A 22,177-nucleotide genomic window follows, 5' to 3' on the forward strand; every position below is an offset into this window, starting at 1 on the left:
CACACACACACACACACACACACACACACACACACACACACACACACACATATCTTCCTCCTTCCTAATGTCTGGAGTGGAGAGGAAAGTGGAGCCAGAGAGGATGACAGATATTATATTCATCTGACCCGAACGGTCACTGGGGAAAGGGAGACCGGTGTTGAAATACAAACAGGAATAAAGAGACAGACAGTGTAATTAATCCTCTGTCCTTTTTTGTCATATCACCGTTACAGCACCAAAGTCTGCCCACATGGCACGACATTTAACCCATTCATTAGCTATAACGTACTCTCGTCATATATTCAAAAGAGATGAAAAAAAAAAACAGTATTAAACACTTGACCACAAAACATAGATTATTGAAAAAAAAGAATAGCAGATCTGCAAGCTCACACTAAGCATCGCTCGATGACTTTTTGCCTATTATGACAGGCAAAAAGGTAATGTGAATTCTAAAAGATCGTAGGCAACAATTTTAAAATTTGGTTGTATGCATCACATATTGGCTTTCCATTTTCCTATTTCTGTCCATATTATTCATTACTGTGTAAAATATATATGCGTGTGTGTCTGTGCGCGCGCGCGCGTGTGTGTGTGTGTGTGTGTGTGTGTGTGTGTGTGTGTGTATTTTACACTGTAATGAATAATATGGACAGTAAGTATTGAGTAGATTTTGATTTGAATTTTGAATTATTGATCTTGGCTTATTAGTAGGCCTACAGTAGGCTACTGGAATACAATATAAAACTTCTCTTACTTGAGACCTCCTCTGCCATACTTGAAATATATTCCACTCCTGCTGGGGCTTCTCAGTCTTCTCTTTTAGCCTCTCTCCTCCTATCCTGTATTATTATTATGAGCCAGATGATGACTGACTCACTGTGCATGAGTTCTAGTGTTTTTAGGCACAGCTTCCTGAATCTCTCCAATTGGTGAGATGAGTTGATGAGAGTGCCCTGGGCTGGGGCTAGGAGTGGGTGTGAGACAGTGAAATGGTGTGTCTGCAGTCTGCACCATGGTGTGCACGCGTAGTGCGTGCGTATGTGTAGAAAGTAATGGAAAGGATGATGAGTGAATTCATGTGCAGTGTAAATGAATGATGTGGTTTCCTCTGTCACATCCGTGTTGACATCAAAACAACCACACACAATGATTCTTTGTATAAATATACATGGAAACAGTTGTCTTAAAATGTCACGAGTTTTGCCTGATTTATTGTTCAAAACTGTTCCTTGGTAACAAATACAAAGTAATAGACATTGGACAGCCAATGGCCATGGCTATTTCTTAGAATGCAACGTGAATTTATATGCACATGTCCCATGTTTTTGCTGCTATGGTTCCAGTGATGGAAAGTAACTAAATACATTTACTCAAGTAGTTACTGTACTTAAGTAGGTCTACACTTTTAGGTATTTTTTACTCTACTGGAGTATTTCTTATTTTCAATATAGCCTACTTCTACTTCTACTCCACTACATCTCAGAGGCAAATATTGTACAGTTAGTAGTTACTAGTTACTTTGCAGATTTTTATTAAAAATCCTATTACAAACAGACATTAAACACTTCAGCTCTATAGGCTAATTTGACTATTAAAAAATAGCCGATCTACATAACGTGAGCATATATAGTGATGAGTAGGCCTACTTTTACTTTTGATACTTTAGTTTATATATTTTGATGCCAATAACCTATTTTTAAACTTTATTTATTATTCAAATGAAACTTGTACTTATAACGGAATAGTTTTACATCGTGGTATTGATGCTTTTATATATAGTAGGTTAACTAAAGTAAGTATGAAATGTGAGTAGGCAACTTTTCCAACCACTGTATGGTTCTACCACTGCTCTGGTGGTTCTAATGTCTAACCTCGCGTCACCAGGCTTTCCACCTATGTTTCCACCACGGTTAGTCCACTAGAGGCGCTGTGTCTGAGACTGAGGTTTCCTCTGTGCAAAGATGTTTCTAGTTTAGTGATAGTCAACTCCATGTGTAAAATTGCTAATAATTCCTCTGTATTATTGAGCCCAAGTGTTTGTGTCAACAATATCAACGTGTTTACACAACTGCAACATTATAGGCTTGTAAGAACTAAGAAAAAGCCATTGAGGATATGTTTGGCAGAATTGGCACCACTGAATACGCTGAATACGTAAATGTTGAACAAGAGAGCTATCCGCACAGCAACACAAACTCTTGCTAATTCCCCCGACGACTAGACTCTGATAAACACTTTAATTTTACTGCTGTTTTTAAGCGATCGAAATAACGTCATCGCTGTTTCGTTTTCATTTTTCGTGGGCCTATTAGCAATTCGTTTGTATCTTTCATAAAAATACTTGTTAAGAGCTGTCAGACCGGTTCAGACGAGGGGATTTTTGATGCTGGTATTTCCCCATCACCTCGGTCTAGGGATCATTTGGAATATTCTTACATAATGTGTTAAGCCGCTGATACTGATAATACCATCCAACTTCCACAACATACTTCTATAAAACGTTGATCTGCAAACACGAGGCTATTGTAGCATTTTGGAATGGGGAACAACAACAGAACATACATCAGCATTGCATATGCTACCTTTGGCGCGCTGGTTGGATTTTCGGCATTTTTGGTCTGGAATATTGTATATAAACAGCCATGGACGGCGGCCATGGGAGGTTTATCAGGTATAAAAAGACATATTTGTAAATATTATGTTATTAAAAATGATGTGCGAGTCTAGAAATGTTTAAATTGACTATTGAGTTAACATTAGCATTAGCACATAGGCCACATTAAAATAAAGTTATTTGTAAAATAATATTCATTACACCACAGCTTATGGATTATTATAATTATTATAACTAACAACAACAATAATAATGCATCATTTTGACATTTTAGGTTTTAGCTCTTTAGGGAGTCACACTTCTGCATCATGTGATCACATTTATTTTATACAGTACAAATACCAACGCCCAATTTAGAGGCTTTTAAACCATACACAGTGAAATCCCCAGGGTCCATTTGGCTCCATTTGTTCCCTTGCAGGTCCATTTGGTTTAATTTGTACAGTGATTTGAATTAACACTGAGGATTTTACTGTGTACACAGAAAAGTAGTGTTACAGTTTATGGCCAACTAATAACTACTCGAATAGGTCAGACACAAAATATATATGATTTCTGTTTATTTAGACAGACTGTCTCACAATGGTAGTGTTACAGTAATCAAGATAACTTAACCTGTTAAGCCCCAGGGGGGTCCAGGGGAAAAATCCGCCTAAAATGTATGCCCAAATTGGAACAGTTGTGGACACAAAACTACATGATTGTGGCTACTCTTGACTCACCAAATGTCAGCTAACCCCTGAAAATTCACAAATGCAGTGTAAAACATAACACTTCTCTTACCAAATTGAACTGCTGTGATCATTTACCAAGGAAAAGATGATTGAAAAAGACCTCTGCCTATTGAAATTTTGTCTTCTGAATAGTGAATGAGCCTCAAGACCTCATTGAAAACATATATAGTGAATAGAGAAATTGTTCACCAAGGTGTCATCAATTGATAGGCAAAATTGTATGAATATATTCCAAACTATGTAAACTCTACAGATGTTTTAGTGAGTAGTGCTGTAATATTAGTAATGTTAAATATTGGGTGAAAAATGATAAAAACAAGTAACAATAAGTAGTAATAATACTGTAATATGAGTAATGTATGGATGAAAAGTACAATGGCAGCTGATTACTATGCTGCAGGACCACTGTAACAATAATCTTGATTTGGTCTCTATTGATTTATTGACATTTATTGACAGCTGTTCAGAGGTCAACACCTTTTGCCCCCACCAGTGGGGGCAATGGGGTTCAAGAGGATAAGGATTGAACTACAGATAGACATGATGAGCTAGTAAATAAATCTCGCAATTGCATCTTTAAACTAAAATTGTCTTTAAACTGTTTGTGTCCCCTGACAGGAGTGCTGGCGCTCTGGGCTCTCGTCACACACATCATGTATATACAGGTAGGCCTGCAAAAAAATGTTTCTTTAGATTTCTTTTATAAATTAATCACCATGAAAAACGATCAAATTGATTTATTTAAATTTTTGAGTTGACTAAATTGATTATATATCTTATTTTATTTGATACCATGGCTTGTTGTACAACAGTGTCGCATGATAAGTTCACAACACATTGCACTGCGATGAGCTGTGAGCTTGTACATCTGCAATTTTCACAATGTTTGAGCATATTACATTATCAATTTTTTTTAAAACAAACAATTAAATCGATTAGTTCAATTAACTGTTGAACCTCTACCTTACAGGACTACTGGCGCACCTGGCTGAAGGGCCTCAAGTTCTTCATCGGTGTCGGAGCGCTCTTCTCTGCGTTGGCTGTGGCCGCGCTCATCACCTTCCTCACTCTTGCCATCACAGAGAAGCAATGTAATCTTCCTCACCTGCTCATACAGTAGTCTCTAACATGTAATGTGTTGTAGTCACACATAGGGATGGGACGATATGAAAATGTCATATCATGATTATTGTAACAAAAGAAATCACGATTTACGATATTATCATGATAATCAAAATCCATTACCCTCGGGCGGAACATCTGCCAAAAAATAGCAGATCTACAAGCTCACAACGCGTTGCGACCTGTTGTGACCTTGTATTTTTTTGGCAAAGCCGTTTGGTAGAGAGTGGGGAAAAAAAATACTATATCAAGTACGTATATTATAAGTACCTTTTACCAATTATAGAGGGTTTAAGTGGTACCGGATATGCAGCTCGGCAAATAAAAGGTGAATTGATCCCAGTGCGTGACGGAGGATGATACCACGATAAATTAAATCTCCACGATACGATTATCGGGAGTGTTTTTTATCACGATAAACGATAATATCACGTATCGTCCCATCCCTAGTCACACAGGCATGGGACGATATGAAAATACTAATGTCATGATTATACATGAGCAAAAAATAAATAAAAAATATGATTTGTGTTATCCCGATAATTATGAAAATCAACCATCAGTATGGACAAAAGAAAGTTCCTGGCGTTCATCGCCATGGTAATTAACTGTGCAGTGGAGATGCAGGGAAAATCTGAAAGGATAAAGATGATATTGGACGCGGCCAGAAGACTTTTGGACATAGGGGATATAAGTGAGAGGACATTGATTATACCCTGAGGCAGTGTTGGGAAAGTTCACTTTAAAAACGAACTAGTTCAAGTTCAAGTTCAGAACTTCTAAAATGAACTAGTTCATTTCATAGTTCATAATTCGATATTTTGAACTAAGTTCATGGTTCCCCAAAATGAACTAACTTAGTTCTTTTTCGTTCTTTTTTAACCATATTTCTTTTTATACTTTGGCTATTCAAAAAAAAAAAAAGAAAAAAAATATATAGCCTAGGTCTATATATATATATTATATAAATGTTTAGACGTTGCTGCATGCTATTATTTGTCAAAACTATTGACACAGCCCATATAGAACCACACACAGCAATAATTTCATCCAACTTAACATTGAGGTGCCCACAATAGTTATGTGCCCACTGCCTAGTTCCCAGTCTTCCTGCACCCTTATTGTGAAGGGCTGAATGTAATAACCATGTTATTGTCTCATTGTGTGAAATATCATAATATTCAAAACAAATATTTGACTCCAATTGATTCCCCACACAGTATTGACTTGATATAGCAATAAAAAAATATATATTACACAGCAGTTGTGGGAAAACTAAGACATTGTTCAAAAAACACAATTCCAATTTTGGTCATTTTGGAAATAGGGCAAAAAATATATTTTTCTTCAATCCACTGTCTTGACACTCGAACCAAAATTGTTCTATAGACCATAATCTACAAATTGGAAGTGAAAAATAAACTTTAACACACATTTGAAATAAAAACAAAAATCGAACCTCTGTTCGAAGTGGAGCTGTGTGTGTGTGTGTGTGTGTGTGTGTGTGTGTGTGTGTGTGTGTGTGTGTGTGTGTGTGTGTGTGTGTGTGTGTGTGTGTGTGTGTGTGTGTGTGTGTGTGTGTGTGTGTGTGTGTGTGTGTGTGTGTATTGCAGTTGATGCTCAGGGCAGGCTAGACTCAACAGCACCTCTCTGGTCACCCAGGGTTACTACATACAGGCTACATACAGACCCACAGACCCACCCACCCACATACCCACATACCCACCCACATACCTACACACACGGCCACGTATAGGGAGCTTGTGTTCCACACAGCTCCAAAAAATTACATGTACAAGGAACCCCACTAGAAGGCATACGTTTCTAAACCTCGCGCACAGCATGTTTCCGCGTTGGTTAAAATAGCTGATCTACAAGCTCACGTTGTCTCGTGGATGCGACGCATTGTGAGCTTGCAGATCAGCTATTTTCGCCGTGCAACACACATAGGACAAAGTAGTCAGGCTTGCGAGACACGTAACGAAAGAGGAGATTCACAGTGCAGCAGCAGAGTGCAGACAGCACCTTATATCAACGTTCACGAGGGGCTGCGACGCTGCGTGCAGTGTGTGCTATTGGAGCATGTGAATGAAAAGAGAGAGGAGAGGACAGACGACCGCGGAGGCGCGGACCGCCGCATGAACGGCCGACGAACGCCGACGAACTCCGTTCACGGGCGTCAGAATGACCGCGTTCGACAATATCGTTCATCAAGCGAAAACAATTACGTTCAGTTCACGTTCGCCCAAAATATGAACGTGTTCATGAACGATCGTTCTTTGAACGCGTTCGGGTACAACACTGCCCTGAGGGAAGGGTTCGCGACAGCCCAGTCCAATGGGTCTGGGTAGACTGGTAGTTATCATAAGAAGGGGATCACTTTGGATGTTTTAATGTAAATAGTTATTAATGTTATAGTAAAAGTCAAGTAGGTGGCGGTAATGCACAAAATGGCACAGAAACGTACTGGAATGACTTTACCTAATATTTTGTAATAAACAAATATGTTTATTGCATCAACCAGGTGCTTAATGCCATTAATGTGCAAGGGCTTACGTAACTTACTGTATGTAATAATACTACAACTTTCATGCCTTTTTATCTCAATTTCAGTCACCCAACCACCCATCGTGCATTTTACGTGCAGTCCCAAAAATGCAACGTTTGTACCACTTCCTTCATGAACAGAGTGATGTCCCGAATTGCAATTATTACGATTTGAGGGAGAGGGAGAGGTACTGGTACCACGTGGTGATGACGGTGTGCAGAAGCTATTAACATGAGCATGAGCATGATCAGTGACCGGATATCCTGCTGTCAAGTGGACAACACTGTTAGTGGCAAAGCACGCAACTACAACATAAATACTTTGGTATAATTGTCTTAAACATTCCGGTTACCAACGATTTTGTTGTCTACTCTCTGCCAGGCAGGACAGCCAAAGTCCAGAGACAATTTCGCTCTTGTCTATGAGTGTCTGTCGGTCTGTCAATAGGCCCAAATTGTGTAAATCAGCCTCGAAAACAGATTAAAAAAGAATTGTGTCCTCCCATGATGGAGTCCCATCCCTATATTTGAATTGTATCAGTTGTATTGTTACAGCCTTATAACGACAGGGATTTCATTACAAGAGCCCATACTACAGTATATGATGTGTGAGCCAAAGATCATTCTTTCACTGATGAGGAAAGATATTTGATTCACATAAATATTTCACTAAACAGCCTTTCTGTCCCACAGCTCCGACCGACCCAAGAAGCCTCTACCTGTCTGCTGTGTGGAGCTTTCTAACCCTCAAATGGGCCTTTCTCCTGGCCTTGTACTCATACAGATACCGCCAGGAGTTTGCAGACATCAGCATCCTGAGTGATTTCTAAACGCCACTGGTTTTCTACACAGGGTTATACTAACGTTTTTGGATGGCCAGCAGGAGCTGGTCAAAGAGCTTTTTTTTAAAGAAAGTGGAGGAGAAGAGGATATTGCTGGATAAAATGTCATATGACTTTCGTGCAGCTGCACTTGTTGGACTTGTAGAACAAGCCCTGTGTTTGTCTTGTAACCTGTTCTAATCACCCATCTTTATACAGTACATGTCACAAGTCTTATTCAACTTTTTAAAGCGCTGATCGGAAACTGCTTAGATTAGGATTGACCTCTATAGGTTGTGCTATAATAGCAATATCTTGTCAAGCTTATTTGAGAACTCACATGCAAGATGTGGTTCAAATCTGAGCTACATATGATTTATACTTTTTTCAATGCTCTCCATAATCTCATTGTCATACTACTTAAACGAAAGGGAAATTCCACCTAAACAAGATGGGTTTTAATAACTGCTTGACTTCCCTGTGGAACTCTGACGCTCTGATGTTGATGACACACTGACACTGTGGCATCATATTGCTGTTACCTTATATTGTTTTTTATTTGCCTCTACGCTGATTTCCAGTATTACATGAAAAGTTTTAAATATTTCAAAACTTATAAAACATGAATAATATCATGGATTTACTTCCTTGGCCAACTGGCAGCATGCACAATACATTTTGTGTGAGTTTCGCCACAGACAAACAGATAGATCCTCTTCTGGGTGGCTTGGCCCTCTCAGTCCTACGCCATAAAAAAGAAAGTTATTCCTATGAACTCATGGTATGAATGTTATCATAAAGAACGTTCTCAAAGCTTGCATTTATAAAAGCAAAACTGACAACCTATCAATAACTTTATTGTTCCTCTCACGTCACGTTTTTCTGTTGAATGTCAGGCATGTTCGTGGAGTGACATGTTTGTATGACTAAATATACATTAGGCTATAGAAAGTCATCCTGGATCAGTTTCCAGTGTCCATATAGTCAGTCAATTCATTGCCAACAAAGACACTTGGAAGCGTCTCTTGATGCCATTCATGATCGACATGGTCTTTGCTCATTTAAAGGAATTTTCACTTACCTAAGACAATAGTTGTGATTCATACCGTAACATGCTCCCCCCCCCCCCCCCCCCCCACCCGAAATGCAGGGTCATCATATCGGACAGACCTGTTTATGTCAAACATGATGATCTGAAAGAATGAATATTATGTAAATGTTATGCTATTCATCTTTTGTTCCACTAGAGGGATACTTGCGCCATTATGGTATCTTTGCAAATGTGACATTCCTCCCAGAGAAAAGGATGGATTTGATAAATAAAAATGATTGCACTTTAGATTTTGATATTGCTGCCATTGTTTTGCACACACATTGCTGCCATTTTTTCCACAAACAAATATGAAGTCCTGAAAAATATTTAATGTTCTCCATATTGTCATCATCTCTATATCACATGAATGAACATTGATATAGGCACTATAGTTTGCCATTTTTGTTTCGTTTACAAATCTGATAGGGTTTTGTGTCTGTTTAAGGATTAACCTTTTGTAAGTCATTGTTTAGTTCCGATCTTAATGTCTACCTACCTTTTACCATGAAATATTGCATAAAGATGTGTTTTTGTTTCAATAACCTAATAAAAGAAAGAAGGCTGTAAAGTGATTGAAAAACATTAAAAGAGATTAAATAAAATTATCATGGCTGTTTTGTTTGTACAACTAAAGTAGCACCCTCACCAATCTCAGCTGCATCCGATAGAGCAGTGTTTCCCAAACAACCCATTCTTGGGTCACAGACTTATGGGTTGTGAGTATGTTTTATGCTTCCTATATTTCAAAAATAATATTTCAAAACCCTTTTCACTAATAAAAATAATCCCCCCTTTTCATTAATAAAAACAAAAATAAAACAATGTATTTTTGGGTCCCGGTTTTGCAACAAAATAATCTTTTGGGTCTCAGAGGAAAAGGTTTGGGGACCACCAATCTGCTGCACGGTGCTTCTTAATTTACAACCAAGGTTAGGCCTTCGCAGTAAAAACCTCAGTGTTCATTTATCCATTGGTCACTCAGAATGTACAAACAGGGGCGTCACACCAAATTCTGGGCCCTGGGTACAAGGATTCACTGTGGGCCCCCCATGAATGTTAACCATTGAAAAATAGCAGATATACAAGCTCACAGCACGGCACCGAGTGCCGCGCTGCGAGCTTGTAGATCTGCTATTGTTTTAAAAGAGTGTGAAAATGTGTGCAAGAAACCTATGTTTCTACATGGTGCTCAAACCTTATCATGTCAAGGACGCCCAAGATGATATGTATTTGGCCACGGACCCCCATCTCAAAATATTTAGTTCCAGGGACCCCCCAGAAGCAAAATTTGAGTTACAAATGTTCGCTTAAAAAATACATATATTCAAAGATTTGCACACATTTTCACGACTTTTCAAAAATAGCAGATCTACAAGCTCGCAGCGCGGCACTCGGTGCCGCGCTGTGAGCTTGTATATCTGCTATTTTTCAATAGCTAAAGTATAAAATAATTAAGGCCCCTCCACCACCTTGGGCCCTAGTAAGTCCCACTTTCCTCCCCCTTGTGACGCCCCTCCTCAGACTGTACAAATCAACCTAATGGCTCCTTACAGGTCCTTTTACACTCAGAGGCAGATTAACACTGGAATTTACTGGCTAGTTGTGAACAAGTTTATCTTAAGCTCCACCCAGAGGTGTGCAAGGTAATAACTTCATTTTAAGAAGTGGACAGTGCCAGTAAAAATAACTGAAACCAAATCTTTGCTCCAATTGTAAGGTACTGTACAATTCTTTTCCCACACTTTCCTACTGTCATTAATGGAACAACAATTATAATCACTATTTAATACAGGAAACAACAACATATTTGACATATTTATGACATTACTGAGCTTAGTTATTACATAGTTTGTATATCCCCGATCAGCTGAAATTTCAAAATCAATATTTGTGATAGAAATTGTTTATTGTAAATTATTAAGCTGATAATTTATTACAAAGAGCAATGTATGTATTTTGTTTAAACTATAGCACAGTTTAGGAGCATGCAGCTTTTCATTATCTTGTTAGCTTAGACTGCATAGAAGCACTTGAACCTTGCATAGACTCTTCCAACAGTCACAATACCATTCATTGTCTTATGGCAGTGGAGTACACCAGTAATGCTATTAGATTGATTTAAATTATGTAAATGGCATTTTAAGGGTTTTGGTGACTTCAGCATGTAAACAATAGTCCATGCCTGGTACTTGTCAAATACAGGTAGCCTACTCCACTGACCTGTTGCCAACACTTTCAAGGTTAGATTAGGAACTCAGAGGCATTATACCAGAGCTATGACCTTACCTTATACCTTATGTATCTTGCAATGTAACAACGCGTTCAACACAATGTTAATTGTAAGAGGTTTGTCTAAACAGAGGTTTTGTATATTGAATTAGCCTTACCCATGAGAACCTGACTTTTCTTAATATGCCATTCTTTATTTTAGCCCATACTATAATTTGTGGGCTATATATACAGTATTAATAGTAACTGTGTTAACCTTCATCGAGCATTCATCATTTCAGTTGGCTGAATGTTTCCAGGAAAGGCGCAACCATGAACCAGGACTGCCCACGCTATGTAATTGATAGACCCGCCTATAATGTCCACGATTTTGATAAAGACTTTGAAAAGAAGAACCGACAGTTTCCTATTGGTGAGAAAGTGAAGAAGCTCTTCAGGTATATAATTACAATCTATTCTCTTTTATCTGTTCTATTGTCAACTCTGTGGCCTTGTGGTTAGAGTATTTACCCTGAGACTAGGAGGTCTGGGTTTGTTCTTTTTTTAATCATACCAAAGACAAAACATGGTACCCAATGCCTCCCTGCTTGGCACTCAGCATCAAGGGTTGGATTGGGGGTAAGTCCCTGTGACATATACAGTACATGTAGCGTCATGTCCAGGGGGTGTACATGTACATCAAGTTGCCTCACGCTACGGAAACAGGAGATGGATCGGGAACCACTGGTTCTATCCGAGGTGTCAATGTAAAAAGCTTGTTATATTATTTCAGTGTTATCTATTTCTTCATTGTATTCACCAACTGTGAAGGCTCCAATGACTGATCCAACTCCAACTAAAGTTCTGGCTGTTTCTGTCTGTCAGATGCTCTGGGCCTAGACTTAAGGGCTTGTTAACCAGGCACCTGCCTGTGTTGAGCTGGCTGCCCAAGTACAAAGTGAAGGAAAACCTGTTGTGTGATACCATCAGTGGGGTCAGCGCAGGCACCATTCAGGTGCCCCAAGGTCTGTCGATCAGTTTTTTTTTTTTTTTAATCTCTGATGGTTCCATGTAATACAACTCTTCCTACAGCATACCCACTGCTGATGTAGCTTAGCTTGACCTTTAATTCTTTTTTTTCCGTTTATGGAATCTTCCCAGGTATGGCATTTGCCCTGCTGGCAAACCTGCCTCCTGTCAATGGGCTTTACTCCTCATTCTTCCCCCTCATCCCTTATTTCTTCATGGGCACTGCTCACCAGATGGTCCCAGGTAAAGAAAGAAGATTGATCAACCCTCTCATTTCATATGATGACAATGTTACCCAGACATACACCCTTGTTAACCTTTCTGTGTCCAGGTACCTTTGCTGTTCTCAGCATCATGGTGGGTATAGTGTGTCTTAGGCTGGAACCCGAGTCTAAATTCCAACACTTCAACACCACTCTCAACGCTACAGTAGTTGACACAGACGGGATGAATGAGGCTCGGCTACGTGTATCAGGAACCTTGGCCTGCCTCACTGCAATCATACAGGTACTGGAGATTTGTTCAATTTAAGGACTTAAACTTTTGCATTCCTATTCCAGGGGTGAACCTAGGCCAACATTTCCAGAGCTACAAGCTCACACTTGTAGGCAGGCTATTTTCGGCAGAAGTTTGATGTGGAGGGAAATACTAGTGGACATAGTATAGAGATCTGGGGGAACCAAGTCAACTATGGTTTTCACCATATTAGTGTGGCCATTTTGCTCTTACTGTACATCACACTCAGGAAGTGGGAAACGCCATCCTGTTGGGGGGTGAATTTGGTAAATTAAGAACTAATAACAAACATAATGGGGATGATTTTGACATTGCAATTGTCTCTTGAAGTCACTGACATGATATGTTCACAGATGGGGCTGGGTATGTTGCAGTTTGGCTTTGTGGCCATCTATCTATCAGAATCCTTTATACGAGGCTTCATGACAGCTGCTGGACTACAGATCCTCATCTCGGTGCTGAAGTATATCTTTGGTATTAAGGTGCCACCCTACAGTGGGCCCCTGGCCGTTATATATGTAAGTAACATCTCTGGTAAAGAAAAATATATGTAAGGATTGCAGAGCATGGCAACAGTAGCATAGATCTAAGACCACCATTATCCCTTGTTATAAAAACACCCTTTTAGCTGTTAAGATCATCTGTTTCTCTCCTAGACTCTCGTAGATATCTGCTCTGGCCTGCCAAATACCAACATAGCCTCTTTAGTGTTTGCTCTGGTGAGCAGTGTTGTTCTCATCATAGTGAAGGAACTGAGCGCACGCTTCCGCCACAAACTTCCGTTCCCAATCCCGATGGAGATCGTCATTGTAAGTAGCCTTACAGCTATTTTCCATTTTGAAAGCAAAGGTACTGTATACTGTATATATATATGCACAGTAAAATCCTGTGTTATTTTAACTTATACCACTCAAACTTATACCACTCAATCAAGACGGAACATCTGCTTTACCAGGGGAGATGTTGCAGGCAGTACTACTTGTCAACCAATAGGTCTTATTACCGGACACCAACCCCTGCAGATGTGCTGGTTATTTTGTATTAACGCGCCCTATCCTGAGCATTACACACGCACTGTATGACCGATTGACTTTAAACTTGGTGTGTCCCAGGTGACCTGGAGTGGCACTGCACCAACAGTGTCTGATAACCGAAAAACCACAACTAGCCAGAGTAAGCCAGCAGCCCAGCGCTCTAGTTTAATTAATTAAAATACATTCCAAATTGCAGCTTTACCACTGAGAGAGTAGGCTACAAATGAAACCATGTGGACCTAGAGTTAAATTAATACTCAGGATTCTACAGTGGGATTTATGTTAGTCTCATATGATGTAACTTTTGTGCAACCATTGTTGTAGACTGGTCTTGCCATGTGCAGTCAAAATGTACATAATACATGCTATTTATGCTCCAGTATCCAGCTGGGTCTATTTTCTTACAATACCCTGAACGCTTTCTGAACTATACACCTTAAAAAAATAAAGTAAAATAAATAAATAACATCTTTTGCTCCCTTCTGGCACAGGTGGTGGTGGCTACAGCACTCTCAGGACCCCTGGACCTACCAGAGATTTATCACATGGACATAGTGGGAGAAATTCCATTGGGGTAAAGCTCACTCAACAATCTCAGAGTCAGTGACTGTTTCAACGGTTAGATGATTGATCACGCAACCCATTTTCACTGTCCCTTTTTGTGGCTTCTGTTTCCCTGTCTTCATCCTATAGATTCCCAGCACCGATGCTTCCAACAGTGAGTCAGTGGGAGGACATGTTGAGCACAGCCTTCTCCCTGGCTATAGTCGGGTATGTTATTAACCTGGCTATGGGCAGGACACTGGCAGCAAAGCATGGATATGATGTGGATCCCAACCAGGTAGAAATACATACAGTATGTAGCGGTTAACTGCTGTTAATTTAACTCTGATAGTTTACAAATGCAACCAAATGGATATGGTTCCATTTGTACTCGCTTTCAGAGTTACACATGGATAAATAACACAGATTTTGCTGTGTACAATGCATCCCAGTTCTTGGATTCTTTTTTCTTTTTTTGTTGGTGTGGTCCTTACATTTAACACTCTATTCTGCACTTTCCCATAACAGGAGATGTTAGCTCTTGGCTGCAGCAACTTTCTTGGGTCCTTCTTTAAGATCCATGTCATTTGTTGTGCCCTGTCAGTGACCCTGGCTGTGGACAGTGCTGGGGGACAGTCACAGGTGGGTGCTGTTCTGCCATTCTGGAAGTATCATTTAAAGTGAGCATACTGTACCAGCCCTTTTGACATTGAGGTCCTTTGTCATTTTTCATTGATGGCAATGGCAACTCACCAGAAATGTAACTGGCCAGTTGGCCACACTTGGTTGTTTTGTAGCACTGTGAATGTAGCATCAGAGTGAACAAGGGCCCACATGTCAAAAGATCCTGGCATGCTCCTTTAAAATAGATCACTACACTTGGTTTACTGTACGCTAACTAGTGCTCTTCTTCTGCTCTACCCTCTTGTCTAGTTTGCCAGTCTATGTGTGATGCTGGTGGTAATGGTCACCATGCTAGCCTTAGGAGCCTTCCTCAAACCACTGCCAAAGGTATGTAGAAAGTTATGTGAAGAAAGTACATCTTCATTACAAAACCATAGTATGCACATAAAAATGTAAAACAAGTTTGGCACAGTGCAGACGAAGAGGAAAAGAAAAAAAATCATGCATGATGAAGAAATGGTTATATCAACCAGTGCAGTAATTATGAATTATGATACTATTTCTTTCTTCTCTTTTTAGTCAGTGCTTGGAGCCCTGATTGCAGTCAACCTGAAGAACACCCTCCTGCAGCTCTCTGACCCATATTATCTGTGGAAGAAAAGCAAACTGGACTGTGTGAGTTAACCCTGGAATGCAATAGTACAGTGAAATCCATCGTAATGGATTTCACTGTGCTATTGCATGGTGTTGTTTGCCGTAAATAGCTGTTCTACAAGATCACAATGTGTCGCAATGCGTTGTGAGCTTGTAGACCTGCTATTTTTGACAAGTGACATTGTCGTATATCTTATTTCTTCTCATTACATAATTCTTTCTTTCTCATACAGTGTGTGTGGGTAGTGTCGTTTCTGGCCACGTTCTTCCTCAGTTTGCCTTTTGGGGTTGCCATTGGAGTGGGATTCTCTATCCTGGTGGTCATATTCAAAACACAATTGTAAGTGAAATGTATGCAACTTTCATTGGGGGCTAATAAATCAAAGTCCTGAAAATGTCCAACGAGATCTGACTCATTAGAATAATATTGTGTTCCCTTTAGTCGCAATGGTTCAGAAGTTGTGCAAGTCATTGATACAGATATCTACAAAAACCCCAAGGTTTACAGTAAGGTATTACAACTTCACACTTACAGTATGTGTGTTCTTGTATGTGTTGATTTGGGTGTAAAATGTTTGATGAAAATGTAACAAACTATTCCTCATCCTGTTATTCTACCTCTATAGGTAACACCTGTCAAGGGCGTGAGAATAGTCAACTACTGTTCCCCCCTCTATTTTGCCAATGCTGAGATATTCCGACGGAAGGTCATTGAAAAGGTACGAAGGGTTAATGACCTCCTCGGCTCCCCGCTCAAGGTCAGCTATGTTTGAATGAATGTGTGTGTGTGAGTGTTTACCTACGCATGTTTGTGTCTAGACCGGACTGGACCCTGGCAAACTGATCCTGGCCAGGCGTAAGTTCTTAAAGAAACAACAGCAGGAGACAGTGGAAGAGGAGAATAAGGACAAGGCGGTCAGAAGAAGGACCCTCGGCTCTCTGGCGAAGTCCCAGGAGGTGGGGAGGCAAAATTAACCTTTTTGAATTGAATGGCTTGTACAAAGGGCTTAACTTATACGCTGCAACTGGCAGACATTCAAGTTAATGTTTCTTATACAGCAGGGGTCTTCAACAGGGGGTCCAGGACCCCTATGGGGTCCTCAGAGTTACTACAGGGGGTCCTTCAAATCTTTGTGTGATAGAAACCTTTTTCTCCTTTTTTATATTAACCACTTGAACCCTATAATGTCCATATTCTGAGAACTTTAGCCAAAAATAACAGATCTACAAGCTCACAATGCCTTGCGCTGTGAGGCGTTGTGAGCTTGTAGATTGGCTATTTTCGGCAAAGAGGTTTGGTGTAGAGAAGAAAAAGAACAGAGCAGAGTGAAAGTTCAAGTTTATTAAGTTGACGGTTCAAGTGGTTAAATATCTGAAAACACAAATTGACATGAATCCAAAATACACTGATGATTGTGCCATCAAACGATGGAACTATATGGTATCTATGGGTTGTGGGGGTCCCTACTTCATCTATCTCTCAACTAAGGGGTCCTTGGCCTGAAAACGTTGAAGAACCCTGTTATACAGTATGTAACATTTCTACATATTCATGTTTCTGTATGACATGTCCCCTCTCCCCCCAAAAAAACAATCCAGACCACATCGCAGCTTGAGCTGCAGAAATACTTTGACTCGCAGGACGGTAGTGCCAACAAACCAGAGTCGCCTGCCAGTTATGTCAACTTCAGCTGTAGTGACATTGAGATAAGTGAGAAGGCATCGGACCAAGGGCTGCCCAGTCCTTCTGCAGTCACACCGGAAACGCAGCCCATGCCCTTCCACACACTGATCCTGGACCTGTCGGGCGTGTGCTTCATCGACCTCATGGGCATCAAAACGCTCACCAAGGTCAGCCTGTGTGCAGTGCAGTGTAGTCTCGCGTGGCCAGACTGTTGACTCCACGATTTGCAAATGCTCCCGCCATACAGTCTGGAATAAGAATGATGAGTACCCGGTTAAAGCAGAAGTGAAGCCTCCTCCTCACTTCTGTTTCCGTCTCACATCATACACATTTATCTTAATATAAATAAAAATCATTTAAGCATATTTAGCTTGCAGCTTAGCAGAAATTACATTTTAAAATATATTTTCATGAACAGAAATGCCAGTTTCCATTACTCGCCGTTCAGGAGTTCCAGACTCTATATAGCATTTGGAGATTGTGGAATAGTTGTCTGGCTACGCGAGACTAACTGCAGGGTCACTTTACTGGCACTGGCAGGAACACAATACGTTGTATGTGCAGAACGGTTACTTTTCAGGAAATTAAAAGAAGAACCTGTGTTAGAATGGATTCAGTGTAGTTATTGCTTAGTCACAAGCTCTTGTTAATTCTTGTTCATTTGTTAAATATTTTCAAAACAACAAACTTAACCACTTTCACTTTAACATTGGAAAACTCCTGAATGACAAAGTAGGGCATTCATTTATAAAAAAATAAATTAAAAAACAAGCTGAAATATATGCCTTCTGGCTTCCACACAGATGAACTCAAGCTATCAGATGCTGGGGATTCAACTCTACCTGGCTAATGTTCAAGGTAAATATGATGACACAATTGTTTTGCAGATGAATTGGCTCTAGCATAGATACAGTATTATCATGGCGACTTAAGCCCTGTTGCAGATGCAATGCCATACCACCAGGATCTGTGGATGGAAGAGACTACAGTTCCCACTTCAAAAACAGAAATTCATAGTCTACATGCTCACACACAACACAATCCAGAGTGTTAACACCACAGACCCAAATGGTGTAACAGGAAATATGTAATCTATTTATTTATTTTTCTTCATTACCCAGTCTGATAAAGTAGTGATTCATTATGTGACCAGTCCAGATTGGTGTAGCCTATATGTAATCAGGAATTACCAACCTGTTCCTGCCTAGCTGTCTTTGTAACACATTTCAATGGCCCTGGACATCAGGCTAAATACAATGTTGAGGCCATTTATTTGAGTTTTAGCATGGTGTAGTTTCCTTTTAGAGTTTTATGGCTTTGCCTCTTATCCACGTTCTTTTTCTCTTTTAAAACCTCTGGTAAATAGTCTTGTGCTTTCATGTTTCTCAATGAATCCAGTGTAAGACTCAGTGTTGAGCCTTGTATGATTTGTCACCTACTGTACTTCATTTATTATTCCGTTGAAGACAGTGGTGCTCACAGAAAATAGCAGATCTACAAGCTCTAGCCTTGTGAGCTTGTAGAACGGCTATTTTGGGGGAAATCACCTTCCTCTGCTGCTTGCAGCCCAGGTGTATGAGGACCTGGAGGCAGGAGGGGTGTTTAACGAAGGCAGCATTGCACAGAGTCACCTCTTCCTATCTGTCCATGATGCCATGCTCTTTGCCCAGCAGAACTCTGCAGGCACAGCAGCCTCCCAAAAGGCAAGTCTTTCTGTAGTTCCTTATCGTAATAATCACATGCCAAGTTATCTGTGGTCAAACGGTTGGGAAGAAAAAGGAGGCACTAAGAAAAATGCAAGAGACTGATATCTTTCCCTGACTGTAGTAAATTCCTTCTTCCTTTCAACCTTTTGTCAACTTATCTAGGCCAACGTGGGTCAACAGAAAATATCACACAACAATCAAAGTTCTGAATTTCACCTTACTGACACCATTCAATGTTGTTTCTTTTCACCTACTGTATAACTAACTGCCTGATGATGACGCATTACTTGTGTACGCTCAAAAGCAGTGGGAATGAGCAATGGAATATTGACATTGATATGTGAATACAACACAGACACCAACATACACAAATATAATATGTGTTTTAATGTTTTTAAATTATTTGTTTTATATTTGTCATTGTAGCACTTTGTAGCACACCACATCAGGGCATTTTTTGCAGTGTTTCATAATTTGAACTCTTAGATTGTTATATTGTTGAGTTTGCAGCCTATACACAATCATCATACTGTACATACACACAGTCATTTTCAGTTAATTTAAGTGAAATAAAAGATTTACAGATAACTAATAAAGTTAAATTATTGTATAATTGTACTGAAAATAAATCTCTGTGTTGGTTACAGGCAGTGCGAGAGAAACAAGAACTAGCCTTTAACATGGAAGAAGACAAAGATCTGGAACAGGTATTGTCTATGGTCACACTGTATAATGTGATGTGAAATGATGATTAGATTATTATTTATCATCAATGCATCAATTTTATATTAGACTTCTTTTGCTTCCACAGAACATGTTTTGAGCACCTATAGTGTCTTGAAAATAAACAGGAGCATGATGTTGAAGACAGAAGAAGAATTTACCATCATCATAATTTACATAAATTCATTACGGTTTCTGAACATAAACATGTATCGTTTTACTGCTGAAGTACAATAAGTGATCCTAATAAAACATAATACACTAACTGGTGCGTTATCAGTGCTTGGCTCTGATGACAGGGGGCAGTGTGTTACAGCACAAGAGCCCTTTTGTAACACAAGTGAAAGAAGCATGAGCAGATAATGAGGGGACCTCTAAAGACAATTTGCCCACTCCTCACAACAACTGTTGAGTGAACCTGCTGACTGTGCAGACATGCAGACAGCGGTTCTGTAATTAACTGAGAGCTTGCACGGCCACAGCTGTGAGGTGTAGCCGGTTGAGCAGCCCGGCTGGTCCCCGCAGAGACGACGAGACTCAGGGAAAGGCCAGGCAGGGGAGAGAGAGGGGAGGAACATATAGCATCAGCAGTTTTGTTTGTCTTGCAACTTCAATTTTACAGAACACCATTATCTCCTCCCATTGTGAAGACAGGACATCCCCCCCCCCCCATCCTCCCACCCCAGCGGAATACAGAATACAGTTGCAACAACAAAATCCCACCTCTAATTGCAGCCAGTCATACCTGTGTGTGTGTGTGTGTGTGTGTGTGTGTGTGTGTGTGTGTGTGTGTGTGTGTGTGTGTGTGTGTGTGTGTGTGTGTGTGTAAAGTTACATCCCACAACCTTAATTAGAATCGCCCCAAAAAATAGTGTGTATGTTTGTCCGTTTGTCCATCTGTAACTCCACGTTCAGCAGTTGTTCAATTGTCTAAAAAACATAATACAAAAATCAATAACGCATGTACCTTGCCCAACATCAACTTTATCACCTTCAGATGTGTCTCTACTTCTCATAATCCCCAAATGTTTAAAATATTTTCCCAAATTTTGGCCTGTAGGCGGCTGTCCTGTGATGCGATTTACATCACAAATGGGCGTCACCAAGCAGCACACTCCCAGTCCGGGGGCACCTCCAGAGAGAGCAACATCACAGTCTGTCTGCTTCACACCAAGGGGGACTAACAGGCACACACACAAAGGGGCCAGGCCCCCGCAGGGGGCTGTAGGCTAGTTTCCTTAATTTCTGTACTTGAGCACAATTTTGAGGTACCGGTATTTGTACTTTACTTGAGTTTTCCATGCACCAGCCCAGTGGCCTTGTTGGTTATAGTGTCCGCCCTGAGACTGGCAGGCTGGGGTTCGAACCCCGGTCGGGTCATACCAAAGGCTCTAAAAAATGGGACCCAGTGCCTCCCTGCTTGGCACTCAGCATCAAGGGTTGGATTGGGGGTAAATCCCTGTGACATACCAGCGTCATGTCCAGGGGGTGTACTTGTACATCAAACTGCCTCACGCTACAGAATCAGGAGATAGGCTCATGCCCTAAGGGCCTCATGGCTCGGCAAGGTTTACTGAGTATTTCCAATACTTTTATTTCTACTCCACTACGTCTCAGATCCAAATATTGTACTTTTACTCCACTACATTTATTTGAAAACATTAGTTACTACTGTAGTTACTTCGTAGATTTTGATTATCATCACAAAACATACATGCACTTCAGCCCTAGGGTCTATATACATTTCGGCCATTTGATAATAGCAGATCTAAAAGCTCACAATGCGTCGCATCGTTTGTACATTTGAAAACTTGTGAAATGGGACATTCTGCATAGTACATTTTGATGCCAATACCTTTGTACTTTTATTCAAGTAGGCCTACATTTTGAATTTCAGACATTTACTTGTAACAGAGTAGCCTACATTTCTACATTGCAGTATCGATACTTTTACTAAAGTAAAACATTTTACCACCACTGATTCTGGAATGCGGATGAACTAAAGAAATGTATGGGCTAGCGTGCAGTCACGTAGCAGATGCTCAGAAAGGCCTGTGGTGTCTCGCCTGGCACCGGGCTGATGATGGCGTTGGGATGCATATGATGCATGAATGGATTTATGAAGCTATTAAGAAATCATCCCTAAGATATACTGGCGCACACCTGGTCCTCTGCGCTCCCGCTTCCATGGAGCCAAATTGGCACCACAAGTAATTACAAGGCTTCCATGGGCATCAGATTTAATTTGGAGCTCTGGGAGAGAGCCTCTTCTTTTTGAAATTGCCAAGTGGAATTGCCAGACGGGGAGAGGTTTAAAGTGATGTTGAACTTTGGTAGAACCTTGGGTTGTACAGCTTCCTGGGTGCTGATACGAGTCCAAATATTGTCGAGGAGAAGAAGAAGAGAAAAGAGGGGTTTGTTTGTCATCCAGGAACAAGCAGTGAATTGTTGATGGGACAACATGTACAATTTTCTTAATATTAGAGTTGTTTTGTAGGTTTTAAAACATTCTGAGTTCA

At 40.3% G+C, this 22,177-nt stretch overlaps 2 protein-coding genes across 2 annotated transcripts; both read left to right on the top strand.

Annotated features, from left to right (window-relative positions):
• The first annotated feature begins 2,272 nt into the window (after positions 1-2,272).
• Positions 2,273-9,451, top strand: slc48a1a (solute carrier family 48 member 1a). Its single transcript, XM_080733571.1, has 4 exons — positions 2,273-2,677; positions 3,973-4,019; positions 4,325-4,445; positions 7,717-9,451. The coding sequence occupies exons 1-4, from the start codon at positions 2,545-2,547 to the stop codon at positions 7,851-7,853; spliced, it is 438 nt and encodes a 145-aa protein (XP_080589697.1). The 5' UTR covers positions 2,273-2,544; the 3' UTR covers positions 7,854-9,451.
• A 2,024-nt stretch (positions 9,452-11,475) lies between these two features.
• LOC308291486 (solute carrier family 26 member 9-like) lies at positions 11,476-19,843 on the top strand. Its single transcript, XM_080733506.1, has 20 exons — positions 11,476-11,603; positions 12,031-12,170; positions 12,307-12,417; positions 12,506-12,681; positions 13,044-13,208; positions 13,347-13,499; positions 14,216-14,298; positions 14,418-14,565; positions 14,796-14,909; positions 15,201-15,278; positions 15,471-15,566; positions 15,779-15,885; positions 15,988-16,057; positions 16,172-16,264; positions 16,365-16,502; positions 17,145-17,396; positions 18,033-18,087; positions 18,796-18,936; positions 19,587-19,642; positions 19,747-19,843. The coding sequence occupies exons 1-20, from the start codon at positions 11,479-11,481 to the stop codon at positions 19,756-19,758; spliced, it is 2,313 nt and encodes a 770-aa protein (XP_080589632.1). The 5' UTR covers positions 11,476-11,478; the 3' UTR covers positions 19,759-19,843.
• Positions 19,844-22,177: the final 2,334 nt, after the last annotated feature.

This window comes from Nannobrachium achirus (genome assembly GCF_963921795.1).
Source record: "Nannobrachium achirus genome assembly, chromosome: 9".
NCBI classification, from domain to species: Eukaryota; Metazoa; Chordata; class Actinopteri; order Myctophiformes; family Myctophidae; genus Nannobrachium; species Nannobrachium achirus.

Excerpts from the sequence above, each read along its gene's own strand:
- LOC308291486 (XM_080733506.1), top strand. The coding sequence starts at position 11,479 with ATGAACCAGGACTGCCCACGCTATGTAATTGATAGACCCGCCTATAAT. Across the intron at positions 14,299-14,417 it reads GTGGGAGAAATTCCATTGGG|ATTCCCAGCACCGATGCTTC; the intron begins GTAAAGCTCACT and ends TTCATCCTATAG. Across the intron at positions 14,910-15,200 it reads GTGCTGGGGGACAGTCACAG|TTTGCCAGTCTATGTGTGAT; the intron begins GTGGGTGCTGTT and ends CCTCTTGTCTAG.
- slc48a1a (XM_080733571.1), top strand. The coding sequence starts at position 2,545 with ATGGGGAACAACAACAGAACATACATCAGCATTGCATATGCTACCTTT. Across the intron at positions 2,678-3,972 it reads GGCCATGGGAGGTTTATCAG|GAGTGCTGGCGCTCTGGGCT; the intron begins GTATAAAAAGAC and ends GTCCCCTGACAG. Across the intron at positions 4,446-7,716 it reads TGCCATCACAGAGAAGCAAT|CTCCGACCGACCCAAGAAGC; the intron begins GTAATCTTCCTC and ends TCTGTCCCACAG.